Genomic DNA, 17,686 nt, shown 5'->3' on the forward strand with positions numbered 1-17,686 from the left:
AAAGGCCAGTCCAGACAAGGTGAGACAGCCACCATTCCCAGGGATCTGAACCCAGATAAACTGCTCCAAGTTTGGCCCAAACAGCTTGGAGTCACTTCCATCAGATGATATCGGACTGATGAGTGTGTGTGTATGTGTGTATGTGTGTGTGTGTGTGTGTGTGTGTGTGTGTGTGTGTGTGTGTGTGTGTGTGTGTGTGTGTGTGTGTGTGTGTGTGTGTGTGTGTGTGTGTGTGTGTGTGTGTGTGTGTACACCTTTAGGACTTGCGTCCACATGCATTTGTAGTCCCCATATACTGTGGTTATCTTTTACAAGACACATGCTAAAATATTTTTTTTAACTTAATTTACATCTTTGCAACTTCATTATTTATATGTTTATATGGGGGTTGCACTATATGTGTACTATAGTACTTCAGTGGTTCAGTTCCCTGGGTTAAGTTTAGTTCCCAGCAGTAATATTGAGAGAGGGGAACGTTTTGGAATGGAGACCCGGGTTGCATTTCTTTTCCTGTATCATCATCACAAATTGACACATTTTTCAAAGTACAGATGAGGCCATTATTAAGTCCAAACTTTAGGCTGTACAATAAAGCTCATTAGCCATAGACCCTGTCGACGTGTTAATACCATTTTGGCACAGTATACATAAATGCTCTATTGCCACAATGCTACACAGATGTCTTCCTGCATGGCACTATCCATCCTCCTGGAGACTTAACTCTGCTGCGGTGCCACTGTTCTGTGTCTTGAGGGCCTGCTTTAACAACATAATGTGTTGAGTGCACATGAGAAAAATACTGGAACAACTGTATGCGAAAGATCCTCAGCACCATGAAGTGTTTTGGGAGTTCTGTGTCGAGGCAGTGTGATTGTGTGTGTGTGTGTGTGTGTGTGTGTGTGTGTGTATGGTAAGTGGGCACACTGTGGCGCGGTGTGCCTGTGTGTTTTGGAGAGGGCCTCGGCTCTCCCTCTCTTGTCGCTGTGCATTTGTGAGACTGAGAGGCTGATACACAGTGGCAGCTCCCCCCTCGCAGCCACGGGCCTGCCCACAGCTACTGCAGATGATAGTTTTAATTGCTTTCAATCTTTCAGGCTAGTCCCTGCCCAGTGGCACAGAGTGGCTGTGTGTGCGCTCTCGTGCGCGCGCGCATGTGTGTGTGTGTGTGTGTGTTGGGTTTGTGTCGTCTATGGATGTGATTGTCTATGGATGCAATATAGACACACATGTGGCATTCATCTGATGGATGTGCTTGTCTAATTTAAGGGGCAAATTAACAGAGAATTAAGACCTTGGAGTGATACATCTGATATACCCTAATGCAGAATGAGATGACTTAGAAAAACATATGTTTAGTTTGTTATACGACTACCACTGTGACCGAGTCAATGATGAAATGAACGAATAGGGAAGGTGATTAAACATATCCTTCTGTAATGTTATGTGTTTATAAATAATAGACTTTGAGGTTTTCATGCAAAGACCTCATAACACGTTTCCATGAAAGCATTTTAAACCCAATGAGCTACAAAACCAATGAATCAATTATTCATGAACAATGTCAAACTGGCATAACAGGACAGAGGAAACAGCCTGAAATTAAAAGGACAGGCTTTAATTTAATGTGCGTGAAAGACACGTTTTCTTCATTTTCACTGGTTCCGAGTCAGCAAGAATGTTGATGATGATGTAAATCGCTCGCACGCATGCACGCACGTGCGTGCGAGCGCGCGCACACACACACACACACACACACACACACACACACACACACACACACACACACACACACACACACACACACACACACACACACACACACACACACACACACACACACACACACACACACACACACACACACACACACACACACACACACACACACACACACACACACACAATTTTGGTATTTTTCCATGCATTCCACATTATATATATATAATAACTTTAAAGTATATTGAGTCAATATTTTTCAATATTTGTCAAGCTGAAATAGGACTATATAGGAGCGGCCAGCACCATGGACAGTGACGGGAAAGATATAATTCAGCACCATGGACAGCGCCCGTTCCTTCCCAGGAAAAATGACATATAAGTCTTCTCTAATTGGGGGATTGAATGCACCTGGTGTTATACTACTAGTACTATACTAGTACTGCTAGTACTGGTTGGGCTATGGTCTCCATCTCCTGTGCCTCACTCCCTCCTGGCAGTTACCTGCTGAATTAAACATTGATACCCCCATCTGGAAAGAACCGTTAACATTTATCCCCGGCCTCTCTGGATGGATGTGTACGCTTTTTAGTTTTCACGTATTTTTGATCACTTTAAAACTGTTTGTGTCCGGTCATTGGTTTTTGACCATAAACACTTAAGCCCTAAATACTTCATTTGACGAATAGCAAAACAAATCTGATGTACAAACTCACATTGCATTGAAATATGTTGCCTGTGTGTGGATTTGTTATTTTAGCTATTTACGTATTTATGTATTGCCCAAAATAGGAATACCAGGGTGCATGGGGTTCAAGCTTAATAACCCGCCTTGCTGCCAAACCATGGCAAACTCATCCTCAGTTGCTCATCATTGTCTCCACCAGGCCGAAGGCATGGGGCGAGATTATGTTTTGCACTCCGTCCATCCATCCGTCTGTGTGTGTGTGTGTGTGTGTGTGTGTGTGTGTGTGTGTGTGTGTGTGTGTGTGTGTGTGTGTGTGATGTGTGTGTCCGTGGACAGCTAATCTCCGGAACCGTTGGCTTGATCGCAGCCATACTCTGCACACACTCCCTGAATGCCACAGCTGAACCTCTGCCCCAAGGTTTTTGGCCTCTTGTAGCTCCACCAGGAGGCCACTTTGTGCAAAACAATTTTCAGACTCCATCCTGATTGGCTAAGATTGGCTTCCAAAGTTTGCAGGAGTGCTCAGTTTCGAACAAAATGCCGCAAATCATGAACACATGGTGTGATTTCCGTGAAATTGTGCACGCACATTCCCACTATGCCGAGGAAGAAATGCCACTTGAACATTTTCAACTCAGCCTCATGGTGCACCGATTAGTGTTTTACCTCTAACTGCATGAATCTGTGTAAAACTTTGTATGCCAAATCCCTAGAGGCCAAGGAAAAACCTTTGCCTGGAATCTTTCACATCTGCTCTTTATAGCGCCACCAGGAGGCTGACATATGTAAAACACATTTTCTAATATTAATTCAGATATTATCTAAATATTACGCAAATCGGTACACATGCTCTCCATAGTCATGTGATCAGGACGGGTTTGTTTGATTTCTCGTAATCCATCATGATTGGCTATGATTGGCTTTTAACCTTTTCAGGAGTAGCCTGCTTTGTACCCGTTTTGTACAAATCGCCACAACTCCTCAACGCAGTGTCCGATTGCGGTGAAACTGTGCATGCTGCATGCATATTCCCACTAGGCTGAGGAAGAAATGCCACTTGACAGTTTTCAAGTGGCAAATTCTTTACTTAACATATTACTCCTAAACATTTTGCCAAACATCACAAACACCTCCTATCCTCCTGGTGGAGACCTGTGCCCAGAATGTTGTAAACATTTATTATAAAAAACAAAGGTAGCAACAATGGATTCAAAGACCATGAATAGAACTGTATTTCTCTACTATGACAGCAGCAAACTGGATAAAATATCCATCGAACACTTATGCCAGGAACAGTCCCCCGGATACTGTCTAGTCAGGAGTTCTTGGGAAATGGTAACTCATCTTGATCACTGCTGACTAATCGCTCAGTCAGTAGCTGTCTTTGTGCATCGAGAGGTATATGCTACAATTTGGCCACATTAATTTCAAGTGATGAGGATGACCAACCGAGATCTTCCTCTTGATCATTTGCTATGTCAGCTTATGAATTTAATTCAGACCGGCATCTGAAATGCTGTTTTATGGTCAGTCATCCCTTTTTACTGATTTTAGCCTATAGCTGATAGAAAAATCCAGTTCATATACGTATAGTGTATAGAGTATAGTAGTAGTATAGAGTGAACTTGAAAAGGTTCACGTTAAAAAAGTAAATATGAAAATGAGAATAGAAATGAATAGCTTGTAGTCAGCAGCAAAATTGCCTGGTATGATGTCAGAAACTTACAATACTCAATACTCATGTGTCGCCGCCTAAAAGTTCCCAGTCACCGATGACCTACACTCTGCGAACATGTATTACAATGTCCGTGGCAGATAACACCCCCAACCTGCATCGCTTTTCCCGTTTCATGTCCACACACACACACACACACACACACACACACATCACACATCACACATCACACACACACACACACACACACACACACACACACACACACACACACACACACACACACACATACACACACTTACATCCTCTGAGACGTTTGGCCGGGGGGCAAATTAAGCCCTAACATTCCCACAGAGGCTAATCTCCATCCATTTAGAGCGCTGTAATATTTAATCAAGAGGCCCCAGCCAGGCTCCCAGCACCACGCGCTGTGGCACGGCTCATATGTTCAAAGAAGAGGCCAGCCCAGGGGCGACGGATGGGAATTCACAGCTAAAAGCCACAACGCATTCAACCACACAGACTTGCGCTCTTCTTTGCTCCCTGATGCTGGTTTCCTTCAGAGCAGAGATGTGTATGTATAATGTTTATGGGGGGGGGGGGGGGTGTTGTCTAATATTTATGAATAAAATGTACACATACAGGGTGCAGAGTACATGATCCTAAGAGATGTTTCATTTGCCAAATGAGGAGTTTCCTATTTTGGCCATGAAATCATTCTCTCCCTCTACTATTGCAACCCTAGCAAATATCATGAAACGTGAAACAAATCGAAAATAAGATATACCGTATTCCATTATTTAATATCATTTTAGGTCAGCCTTTTAATTTAATGTGAGTAAAAGACACGTTTTCTTCAATTCCACTGTGTCTGGCACAGGACAGAGCTGCTGTAGCTGCCCTCAGTGTGTGTGAGTCTCACACATACACAGTAAAGGTCAGACCACACACACCGCAAGTGTAAAAAGCCAGTATTGAAAAAGGTGCAGTGCTAAATGCTTTAATCACGTGAACCCTAGCGTCCCAATTCTGGGGTGAACATTCTGTGAAAATACCAGAGCGCTTCCGACCCCTTCCGAATACGTATAGGGTTTAAAAGCAAGTGATGGATGACAGTGTGTGCGAGTGTGCGTGTGTGTGTGCGTATGTGTATGTGTATGTGTATGTGTGTGTGTGTGTGTGTGTGTGTGTGTGTGTGTGTGTGTGTGTGTGTGTGTGTGTGTGTGTGTGTGTGTGTGTGTGTGTGTGTGTGTGTGTGCGTGTGTGTGTGTTTTATGGCCGTTATAGCCCATCTTGAAGCATGGGCATAATGCAAAGCATGAATTCCACTCCAGAAAGGCTGTGATTTGTGTTTATGTGTGTGTGTGTTTTTTTTTTTTTATGAAACATTTGCGTTGCTAAGTGTTGAGTGGTAAACGTGTCATGCGTGTGGCAATTGCAGCGCCTGCTCCCTGATTCAGATTGACTCTAATGGCAATGCCTGGTGAATTTTTGATACAGCCCAGAGGGGAAGGACGCGCCATCATACTGGGGAGATTACAACCTCTAAGACAGTGAGACAGCAGGCTAAGGAAAGTTAACAAAGCAAATTAACAAAATGACTCTAGAAAATGGCACATTAGCAGATCACTCTTCATGTGACCACCGCGCTCTGACTGTAGGTGCGTTACCCGTTCAAAACATATCAAATAAATAACGGTAGTGGGTCGCACACACCAAGACTTAAATTCCAAACATTTATTTCATTTTTGAACAGGGACAAACGTTTCGGCTATCCAGCCTTCATCAGTGTGATGATGATGAAGGCTGGATAGCCTTGGTGTGTGCGACCCACTACCGTTATTCATTTGATACAGTAGCAGATCAGAAATCAAATGAGCAAAACAAAACACAATAAAAACCTATACTTAAAAATAAATAATTAATTGCAACACTACGGCGAAAATTTCATGAAAAAAGCTACACGATATTTCAACCTCAACACATTAAAATTACATTCATTCAGATACCTGACTGTCTATGCTTCCTATCAAAGTCAGGTTGACAGTAAGGATTGGAGATCACCAACACCTGGCTGATCTGAGTTTTACCTTTATTTAACTGAATTAATTTACCATCATTCATTCACCCAGACATTCATAATGTGTGAGCCAGAAACAGTAGTTATGTACAGTTAAAAATGTATTTCATGAATAAATTGCAACTGACTGATTCAGAGTATGCAGACAAAGTATAAGTAGGCTATGTGTATCTATCTATCTAATACAACTGTAATTGTTTGTAACTTACTGTATGTTGAGCATTGTTCAACATTTAAACTTGTGTAATATGAATATAAAAATCACACCTGTGTGAAGTGAGGAGCGCTAATATATTAAAGTCTAACTCATGTTTATTAGGTGATGTAATGGTGATGCAAACGGTGCCCAAACACAAACTTTAAATTCTCTTAATGGCATTTAATGTTTGTGATAGGGACAAGATGACGTAAATTTTCCCTTCATTGTCAATGGTCTTTTTAAAAGAAACATTGAACTAAATACAAACATTAAACCTGTATATAGGAGGCCCCTCAAAAATAAGGCCATTTAACATGAGAAGGTCTAAGTGCGTGACTTCTGCATGAGGCTCTCTGATGTCATGTCGATGACATCATATGAATGTTACAGTGTTGACCACAAATTTACTTCCAGATGTGGACTTATTTACCATTGACTTCCAGTATAAATATATTGTTTAAATGATTAAAATATTAAATATTTCTAAAAGCAAAATGTGACAAATATTCAGATTTTTCTGCATCTGCATCACAGTCACATGAAGCTTACTCTAATAATAATAATAATAATAGTAACTCTATTCAACTAAACTTCAGTCCTCTCAACTAAGCTGCATTTCCATCAGGCCTAACTGGGTCAGTTGGAATGTCAAATTGGCCTTAAATTGTTACATGTTCTGTGCAGAGCTGGGGTCTACCCCACACTGGGGGACTCCATACATCAACACATCTGTCTGTTAAAATAAATGAGAGGCCAGTTACACAACTGTTGCAAATCAATCAGGGGGGTAACAGAAACAAGGCCAATCAAAGATCAATGAAAAGTCACAATTATACTGCAAAGCTGTTGATATTCACTGTTGGAGAGAGAGAGAGAGAGAGAGAGAGAGAGAGGGGGGGGGGGAGAGAGAGAGAGAGAGAGAGAGAGAGAGAGAGAGAGAGAGAGAAAATACGCCTACATAGAGACATTCTTTGATACCATGCCAGACCCGGTCATGAACCATAAAGCCCAGCTCTGCACAGAACATGTAACAATTTAAGGCCAATTTGTCACATTGTGTCACAACAACAACTCACGAACAACGAACCTCAGCAACCTCAGTACAACACAACACAACACAACACACATAACCTACTGTTTATCAGTCTTCAATTGAAAATGATCATTTGAAATTGATGGCTGTTATATACTGTATAAAGCCCAAACCCTCTACCTCGAACCAAAAGCCACATACACGTACTGTTCCCTGTTACAACTCACACCTTCAATGGCGGATAGGCCTACAACACAACATACACAAACTGTAGATTCACATCAGCATTCAATTCCAGAGCCAGAAACAGTTACTGAACATGTTTCATTGCCACCCAGTCATTGGGTCCCAAAATTACAACAGCTTGAAACACACTAGCATACACACAGCATACAACACATGCAGAAGCAAAAAAAACAAAGTTCCTTCCTACCTTGAGCTGTCTTCTACTTGACTTCATCGGATGCCAGGGTCAAACTGTGGAACCCATCATGGATAGAGGTAGTAGTGGGTGGCTCCGGCTCTCTCTCTCTAGTTCATGTTTAGCCCTATAATATGCAATACAATAATAAGCAACGTAAATACACCGGAATTAGCTCAATTTCATCCGCAGTCCCCACACAAAACATCTCCATCCTCCATACATCTGGCTAGTTGGTCAGTACTTTCCTCCCAGTATCAATGGCCTCATTCTGCTGGCTGCCATCTTCTCACTCAGCCTTGGATGTTTCTGGTGTAGTACAGTGGATTTAAGGCAGGCTCTAGGCTCCAGCATTTACAGCATGTCACATGCAGGAGAATGGACTCAGGGGCTGAGAAGAAGCTGAGCTTGGGGGCCTGGGGTCATCACCCTGGCTCGTGTACCTGTGGAGCAAGTTGAGAGAGACACCATAAGCTTTGAGTATACAGTATGTAAGGTACAGTAGAAAGAAAGTGAGCTGACCAAGAGCTAATACACTACTGTACCCTGTCAGAACTCACTAGCAACAACAGACAAACATACACAGCCCGTCAACTGCATCCTTCCGGTTACAAAAGATACAGCCTAGGCTAGTAGTGTACAGTACATTGATTGATTTATTGATTGATTGATTGATTGATTGATTGACTGAAGTATTTATTAACAGTTTGCAGAATTACAGTACATTTCAAGCACAACTCAATACAACAACTGTTAACCGTGGACATAAAGCATTACACTTGTTTACAATAGGGTCCACCATTTTCAATTAATCATAACATTTAGAGACGTACAAATGATATACACTTATATATTATATCTTGGTGGTGTATCGAATCTTGTGGACCAGACCCATTACAAGATGCTGTAGGCCTACTCTGTCGTCAACCCTAAGCCATTCCAGCCTGTCAAAGTGGGCAGGGCAGGGCAGTTTTGTTTTGGGAAGTCTGGAACTAACACAGCCTATACCCCATACGTAATGTTAGTTTTATATCGGATAAATAACATTTAGGAAGAAAGCTGTGGGGACTTTGGACATGCCTCGCCTGGCTGGACTAGGGTATATACCTTGAAATAAATTGAGATTTAGAAATCTAGCTGTGCAATTCACTTTCAGGTTGTAAAACTTGGTTCAATATCACTTTCAATTAACCATCATTGGTAAACAGTCGCGCACGTTAATGCTTAGCATAGGTAGCTAACTCACCTGCAGAATAAAAACAAAACGACCAGTTTGTTATGAAGATGAATGAACTTCAAACTGTCACACACTTGTGACTGAGCAGTTTTCACTTCCTAACAAACAACCCAGACCTCCACTCAACTTCCATGAGGTGTAAAGTTACATTATAAGTTGTTTATTTCATTCTTTTTTTTCTCCTATCAGGAGCTCGTGTCTGTCTGTTGGTTTGCACTTATTGCAGCAGTTGTGTGCGTGGTAACTGGATCATACCGGTAACTCACCCCTTTCCACCTCGGAGTCAAAAGTGCGGACATCTCACCACGAAAGTCAGGATAACTCACAGGTCATGTCGCCCGAAAGTCCGGACATGTTGCCTGGGGTGGAGGATAGGGGGGGGGAGGGGGGGGGGGGGTTGTGGCCACCGGAGGATAATAATAATAATAATAATAATAATAATAATAATAATAATAATAATAATAAAATAATAATAAACTTATTTATATAGCACCTTTCATACATAAATGCAGCTCAACGTGCTTCACAGGGCAGAACACAAAAATAGAATAGCCTACAATAAAACACAAGCAAATAGTTAAAATTATAGAACAATGGCAAAAGTGTAAAAATATAGAAGAAAATAAAACAACATGCAGCAAATCAGTCGGCACAGAGTAGGAACACATTTATATTAAAACAGACGAAATGAAAGCCTGGGTATCGACTATCGAGGCTAAAACTCAATTAAAAGCAAGAGTGAAGAGGTGAGTCTTTAGTTGAGATTTAAAAATGTCTACAGAGGGTCTGAGCTTAGCCCTGGTTCTTGACTCTCGTATTCATACGAGAGTCAAGACGTAACTGCACCCTGTTTTTTGCGCTCGCTACATTTACAACGTTTACGTATATATAAACATTTGGAATTAAAATATAAAGTACTCACAATTTGTCCCACGGGTGTTAGTTAGTTGCTGCTCCAGCGATTAGAATTGCTGCATCCCGCGTTGTTTAATAAAAAGCATTTTTATCCGAGCTGTTATTTTGCCATTGGCTTTCAACTACGCGCCCCTATCGGTCGGGAGGAGGGTGGCACTCGGTGTGTTCGATATAAGTACGCTGACCGCCCTGCCAATACAGACTAATAGGCGAGTGCGCTCCCGGTGTGCAACTGTGGATTTCCCAAACGAACCCCGTTTGAAAAAAGTAGCCGGGGCACTCGGACAAAAATGCTTTTTATTAAACAACGCAGGATGCAGCAATTCTAATCGCTGGAGCAGCAACTAACTAACACCCGTGGGACAAATTGTGAGTACTTTATATTTGAATTCCGAATGTTTATATATACGTAAACGTTGTAAATGTAGCGAGTGCAAAAAACAGGGTGCAGTTACGTCATGACTGTCATGATAATCATCATGGCAGTCATGTTTCAGGGCTAGTCTGAGCTGGAATGGTAGTTTATTCTAGGCCATTGGCCCGTAAAAGCAGATGCCCATGCAGTCACCATATATTTTTAGGCACTTCAAGCAGGCCAGCAGTGGAGGACCTGAGGGGGCGGTTATAGGAACATAGGTAGGCAGTCACGGAGGTAAGAAGGTGAAAGACCATTTAGGAATTTATAAACAAGTAAAATCATTTTAAAATCAATCCTAAAAACCACTGGGAGCCAATGCAGTGATGGTAGAACTGGCCGGTCATCTTAGTTCTAGTTAACACTCTAGCAGCGGCATTTTGAACAAGTTGGAATCTGTTTGTTGATTTATTTGGCAGGCCTGAGAGGAGGGCATTACAATAATCTAGTCGAGAAAAGACAAAAGCATGGAGAAAAGACAAAAGCGCGCTTGAAGCCTGCTCAGTGTTTAGTAGGCTACATATATTTCAAGAGCATATTCCCTCCACACTGTCGCAGTGAATCTAGAAGTCGCAGGGAATTTTATCAATGTGTTCAATTCATAAAATACACAGTGAAAGCTATGGTGTTAAAAATATACTTCGAGTAATAGTTAGGACTTTTGACGTAAAGTGAGGGTAACTTTAAGGGGGGCAATAACCACTGGGTTTTGATGGTGATATAGGTAATTTGGGGGGGATTATATACAGTCTCATTGTTCACATTCCATCAACATTGCTGGCCCACAATAACCTACCTTACCTGCCACAGACTTTATCTAGTTCTTTCTGAATAATGGTATTGTATGAAATTGAACCTAAATGTTTAAATTGTCAGTTGTGACATTGCAGCTCTTTCCATCACATACCGGTATGCTCATTGTGAGGTGTGTGTGTGTGTCATGTGTGTGTGTGTGTGTGTGTGTGTGTGTGTGTGTGTGTGTGTGTGTGTGTGTGTGTGTGTGTGTGTGTGTGTGCGTGCATGCGTGCGTGCATGTGTGCGTGCGTGCGTACACAAGCTAACATCCCATTGTAATTATGGTGAAATGGTTGGTTTTATTTAATTGTTGAAAATTTCAAACCTAAATATAGTAGCCTAAATCTGAACAATCCTGTTAACAATTTCATCTTCTTGATGTTATTTTTGTTTGTTTTATGAACAAAGACAGGCAGAAAGATAGACACATCTCATTTTAATGGGCTGACATTTCTACAACTACAAGAGAGCTCTATAGAAAGAAATCCATCTGTTCAATGTGCACATGCCACTGCTCACTCAGATAGCTCTTAGCACTGTCTTGCGTATGCAAATATGTTTTGCCTCGAAATCTATTTGGAGTTGCTCGAAGGAATCCAGAACGGCCGTCCTTCTGTCTCCCTCCACTGGCTCACACGGGGCTCCCTCTTGCAGTCTATCTCCTCTCGCGCGGAAGACATTTCACCAGCCCCACTGGCCCCCACACGCAGGGAGGGACACATAGCCAGCCACACACGGTTGTGCCTCAGACGGCCTCACCCACCATGGGCCATTATGCATATTTCACAGGCCCGGCACTGACAGTCCTATCAGCAAGCAGCAGGACAAGGAAGGAGCCCTGTTACTGTTTGTTCAGTTGGAATGCTACATGCAAGACAGGACACAGGGAATAATTTGCCACTCACTGGAGTGACAGGGTGTCATTAAAAGCCTTGATGTCCTGCTTTGTTGGATGTCAACCCAAAATACCAAATTTTGATGAATGGCAAGTAACATAAAAGACACCCCTCAAATTTACACAATTTTAAAAGTTAGTCAGAACTCAGAAGACTATAAAAGTCTGCTGAGAGTGACTAAGTGGTGATGTAGTGGTCTACTGATCAGACTCTCAGGAGCGCGATTCCATGTTCAAATCCCAGTCCTATAGTTCAATGCTGGATTATTTCAACTTTATGTTAACTGAAGACTATAACAACTCTTCAAGAGTTCCAAGACTGACTGAGTGATCGTGTAGTAGAAGTGGTCTAATGATCAGTCTCTCAGCACAGAGATTCCATGTTCAAATCCCAGTCCCAGTCCTGAATCAAATGCTTCCCGAGCGCGGCACGGCTGCAGTTCACCGCTCCTTGGCTGCAGCTCACCGCTCCAAGAGATGGGTCAAATGCGGAGAACAAATTTCACTGCGGTAACGTGTGTGACAAATCGTATGACTTTGACTCCTATATAGTTCAATGCTTGAGTATTTCTTTACTAACTCGAGAGTGCACAATATAGTCTAGACTCTAGACAACTGCACCAATACACCTTCACAGATAACAGGTGTCCTAGTGGGTTTTTTATTTATTTATAGGCTACCGTAAGACAAGAAATGTAGAAGAAATGTACATTTCCACTTTTAAAAATACCTTATTTTTATATGAAAATTACATACTGGAGGCCATGTTGAACTATGAGAAACACTTTCATGCCATCTCTGCATGTTTTTATTTGAATAAAAACACATGTTTGCCATCTCTGCATGTTTATCCTATATTTCACCCCTTAAAATGCCCGGCCCTGCCACAGACAAATTTGATACGAATATTATTTTCTTATTCATCAATGTCCCTGATTGTATGTTTTTTACTTTCAAATCATATGTGGATGCAAGCACAAAGGATTCACCAGACACTAGTCCCGTCAATACCCTAAAAATGTCAAATAGTGAACATTTTAAAGAGAGATAATGGATTCAGCAGTCAGCTTCATTAGTTAGGTTCCTTCTGTCTTGATATAATTTTCTGTCACATGTTCTTCTTTCACATTAAGAAAATGGCTCCTTGGATGGTCGTTACACCACATTGACAATTCAGTTGACTTGACTGACATTATTCCTCAAATGAATTGTTATATTCAGAGCTTTGGTGATCCATTTCTTTCAATGATTCTTAAATAGTTCTATGATCATGCCCAACTAGATAATTTTACCTTTTTTAAGCAAGTTGAATTATTTGTTACAAAGCTTTTAGGTTACACATTCCTCCAAATAATCTAGTATGAAAATAAAGTATGAAAATAACTTTGTGTATGTTAATTTTCAAACTTTGTCTCTTTTAAATGTAACTAAACCATATGGACATAAACAAAATGTATGTAATTGACCCTGTGTGTGTGTGTGTGTGTGTGTGTGTGTGTGTGTGTGTATGTGTGTGTGTGTGAGAGAGAGAGAGAGAGAGAGAGAGAGAGAACCAGAGGGCTGAGGAGCCAGGCCTGGACAGATGGTCCAGAAAGGTGTTACCACACAGTCAGTGGGCACCAAGATTGATGCATTGCAACATTCAAGAAGGTGGAACATTTGGCTGCTGACCTGCAGTCAGAACTCATTCGCCCTGCCTTCTCTTACTCCTGCTGCATGCAAGAGAGCCGACGGGTGATTCTGTCAGAATAAACACGCAGATATACACATTCAGAACGCAGCACTTTCCCAGCCTCAAGGGAGCCTGGGCTGTGCGCTGGAAACTTCTCCCTGTTTCTGCAAGGAGGTCAAGATGGTGGTTCAAGGCACAGAGGACTGAGTGCACACAGTCATGCAGGGGAACATAGAAGACCGTGCTCTGGAACATAGAATCATTGTGTTACACTTGGTTGATGGTTGATGTGACCTTTAGCTTACTCTGAAAGAGACCTTATAAGGGAAGTTAGGCCAGAATAATTTAATTTTGTTCATGTAACGTAGAACATAGGAATTTAAGTTGCTTCACACTGTGGTGTGAAGAGATACCATCTCCATGGTGATCATGAACAAAGGGTTAGTTAGAACCATAATAGTGTTGTCCAATCAAGGTTAGCTGTTGCTTAGAGGCGAGCTGTAGTAAATATCTGTAATAGCATTACAAAATCAATCAATCTAGCCCTACTCCTATATCCCACTGTCCTCGCAGGAGCATAACAGTTGGATCAATTCAACTCAATATTCTGTTTTGCAAGCAAACATATTGAACACAAAGCTAAGTTGTCACACAAATAACAATCGTTTTCAAAATCTAGTCATTTACTGTGTGAATACCCAAGCACCAATTTGAAAACGTTTTAACCTTTTCAAATTATAAAATCTGTTCTTTCAAACCCAAGCAAAGAAATGTGGTAGCCTATATTTTAACAATGCTTTACTATTGTTTTATTCCATTGTATGAAACAATAAAACTTGATGAGACTAATAAAGAATTTCACTGTGTATTACATGTATTTACTAGTGTGGTAACTAAATTCAATTATTTAGAAAAATAAATCTCAAAGTTTAGATTTAGTTTAGTTTACATTGTGTTGCTGTACCCATGGATTAAGTATTAGGCTGATCTTTATTACATTTAAACTATATTGTTGTGAAACTTAACACACTGAAATAAGGTCATTGTAAAGTAAGGTGTTAAACAGAAGTTTATGCATCTCTATATTACTGTTGTGTAAAGGTAATTAGTTCTCAATGTTGGCTCACAAAAGATCATACTGTCGAAAGGAAGCTCCAACAGTTCAAAGACAAAATATTCGCTTCTTTTACAAACATGTTTAGTTATGCACTTGGCAGGATTTTATTTCACACCCAAAAGCATTTTTACATCATTTGAAACATTGAAAATTCATGAGTGAGTAAGCTAACCAAAGGCAATGTTGGGGTAATGGCTTTTAAACATTATAATAGCTGTTTGTATCTCAACTAAATTATTAGGTATAGAAATAATGAATCACCATTTTTTAATTTCTATCATACTCTCATTCACAATATTATTTAATTGAAAACATCTCCGACACATTTTTATTATTTCATGACGTTTTTATATCTGCCTTTTATTTTATAATAATCTAAAGGATCACCGGATGTGATGAAAATGTATTTATTGGACAATTTAGTTGATTGCACTTTCTGAAAACAATTACCACATATATATCAAATGCATATTTTACATTAGTTCAGTAAAACTGATTTCAGCTTAACATTTCTCCCAAAAGCTTCCTCACAGTAATAACATTTCTCTGCAAATGAAATAGAACAAGTGTAAATTTGTCAACAGTAGAGTTTGAAAATTCAAATGAACTACTTAACATTTCAATAAGATATTTCTTTCTACATTTCTAAGCATAACAATCTCAAATCTAGTTAATGGATGGATGCAGGCTCAACAATCCATGGTTTCAGTTTACAGTAAACCATGAATTGACATAGAGTGCCACCCAGTGGATACATCTGGTGATTGATCATAACTAGTGTTTTCAACTACAGTGTTTTCATAAATCTATGAAACAGTTTAGAGATATCAGGAAGATTAAAACGACTATATCGTTATTACAGTCTATAGCATAACATTTGCACTATTACAGTGATGTTTAATTACTTTCTGTCATGGCATACATTGCCATTACAGTCCTCACTCCAAAAGACAAATATTTTGGTGGTGAAAGCATGGCCACATGCAGGAGCTGGGCTGTAGCTGAAAGGTAGAAATGGCCAAAACTGGCTTAAATTGTTGGCCAGGTCAGTCATTTCAACATGCAAACTCAATCTGGGAAATGACAACTAATGAATGTCTAATAGAATATGCATTTAATGTAAGGATAACGCAAAGAGTTATGGTCCTTGTCTCTTGCATACATTAAGTTAAACTTCAGACCTAACCAAAAATATCACAAATAGTCCTCCAACGCAAGCCACTACACCCACATGTCTCTCTGCATGGGCTCCCAAGATGAGTCACTCATCATCGACCACCATAACATTCCCTTTGATCTCATGCTCAATAGTGGCCCAGTCAAAGATGTTGCCCATAGGAACTTTGTGCCCATAGTGCCAAGCCTGGATCAAGCTCTTGGACAGCACAGAGTCCCACATGTTGAGGTCGGTTACCTCCCCAACAAAGCTCTGCGTGGCCTCCAGGCCCCCCAGATGCCTGTCCGGGTCCTGTCCCAGGAGAACAGTGCCTTGCGGACGAATGGTATGCCCAGGTTTGTACACCTGGTAGGTGCTGCGCCTCCCGTCCACCCAGAAGGCAGCGAGGCCGGTCGCAGACTCCCACGTCAGGCAGAGGCTTGTACGGAAGGTGGTGATGGGCGGCAGGTGAAAAAAGACCCCGTCGCCGCTCAGGTAGAAGGAGACGCGGCCGTCGCTCTCACGCCACACGTTAAGCTCGTCATAGTCGGCCGTGCGGTAGGCGAACAGGATGACCTGCCGCTCGTCCTGCAGCTCGGTGGCCACGCGCATGCAGAGCGTGAAGGCCTGCAGCGACATCTCTTTCTGAGGGGTCAGGGCCACAAAGCTGAAGTCTGTCTCGTAAGGGAAGAGTAGGACTTTGCCGCTCAAACCCACTGGATCAACATAAAACAATACGCATAGATTTAGCATTGTAGTTACTTTGAACACAAAGTAAAATATACTACATGCATGCAGGGAGAAAAACAAAATGTGTGGTTCGCGGGTAATAGGGGAGGAATCAATTCATATCGGTGCACTAATTATATTATAGCTTTTATTGTCTGTGCACTGTAGCCTGTAACCAGAAAAACACACACACACACACACGTACGTCAGTAGGCAACTTCACGTACAGTGTGTAATTTCCCATCCTTCAGTATACAGTTCATGTGTAGCTTACCTTGGGAGGCTGAGGAGAGACCAAATAGGGCAGAGGACAAGCCGAAAACACCAAGCAGTAGAACGGAGATCTTCTCACTGTTAACAGTCTGCAAACAGAGAAATTCCATAGCTTTACATTTCAAACATTGCTCAAGGTACAATTTATACAAAGTAAAGGCATTCATACAAAAACATACATAAAAAGGTCAAAACCACAAAATAAAAGTCCAAGGTTACAGGGTAACAGGCATCTCTTACCATTTTACTGGTTTGTTATTCTTCTTGCAGTGCTAAGTCAGTCACGCTTGCTGTCTTGCTAATGCCAATCAACAAACAATCCTCTTCCCTCCTAGCACAGGCCATGACATCAGACCTGACAATAGGCCTGGTGTGTGAAGCTGGCTGGCACGAGGCTATCTGTTGGACTGGATAATGATACATGCACACACACCCTTGGCAAATCATGAATGTACTGTGATTACAAACATTTTATAGTAGGAGCCAGTTGACCTACAGATAAGTAATTAACTACACCCCGAATTGTGATGCAAATGCATAATCGCCTCAGAGTACATTGTAAAGTAATTCTATGCTCAACTGATGAACCTTCATACAGCAATGCGGACGTCTTGATATAATACTGAACGCTACTCTAGTATCACAAACTTGCACGTTTAATGGGAACAAA

At 41.3% G+C, this 17,686-nt stretch overlaps 1 protein-coding gene across 2 annotated transcripts; it reads right to left on the reverse strand.

Moving 5' to 3' along the window:
• Nucleotides 1-14,960: 14,960 nt before the first annotated feature.
• LOC310875051 (C-reactive protein-like) lies at nucleotides 14,961-17,625 on the reverse strand. Of its 2 annotated transcripts, XM_083788090.1 has the most exons (3): nucleotides 17,257-17,625; nucleotides 17,018-17,105; nucleotides 14,961-16,730 (listed from the first exon to the last, which is right to left on the reverse strand). In XM_083788090.1, the coding sequence occupies exons 1-3, from the start codon at nucleotides 17,257-17,259 to the stop codon at nucleotides 16,120-16,122; spliced, it is 702 nt and encodes a 233-aa protein (XP_083644216.1). In that variant the 5' UTR covers nucleotides 17,260-17,625; the 3' UTR covers nucleotides 14,961-16,119. The 2 variants fall into 2 exon arrangements, with proteins under 2 accessions (XP_083644216.1, XP_083644215.1); XM_083788089.1 differs by lacking the exon at nucleotides 17,257-17,625 and having other exon boundaries at nucleotides 17,018-17,162.
• Nucleotides 17,626-17,686: the final 61 nt, after the last annotated feature.

This window comes from Protomyctophum parallelum (genome assembly GCF_964188405.1).
Source record: "Protomyctophum parallelum genome assembly, chromosome: 17".
Lineage (NCBI taxonomy): Eukaryota > Metazoa > Chordata > Actinopteri > Myctophiformes > Myctophidae > Protomyctophum > Protomyctophum parallelum.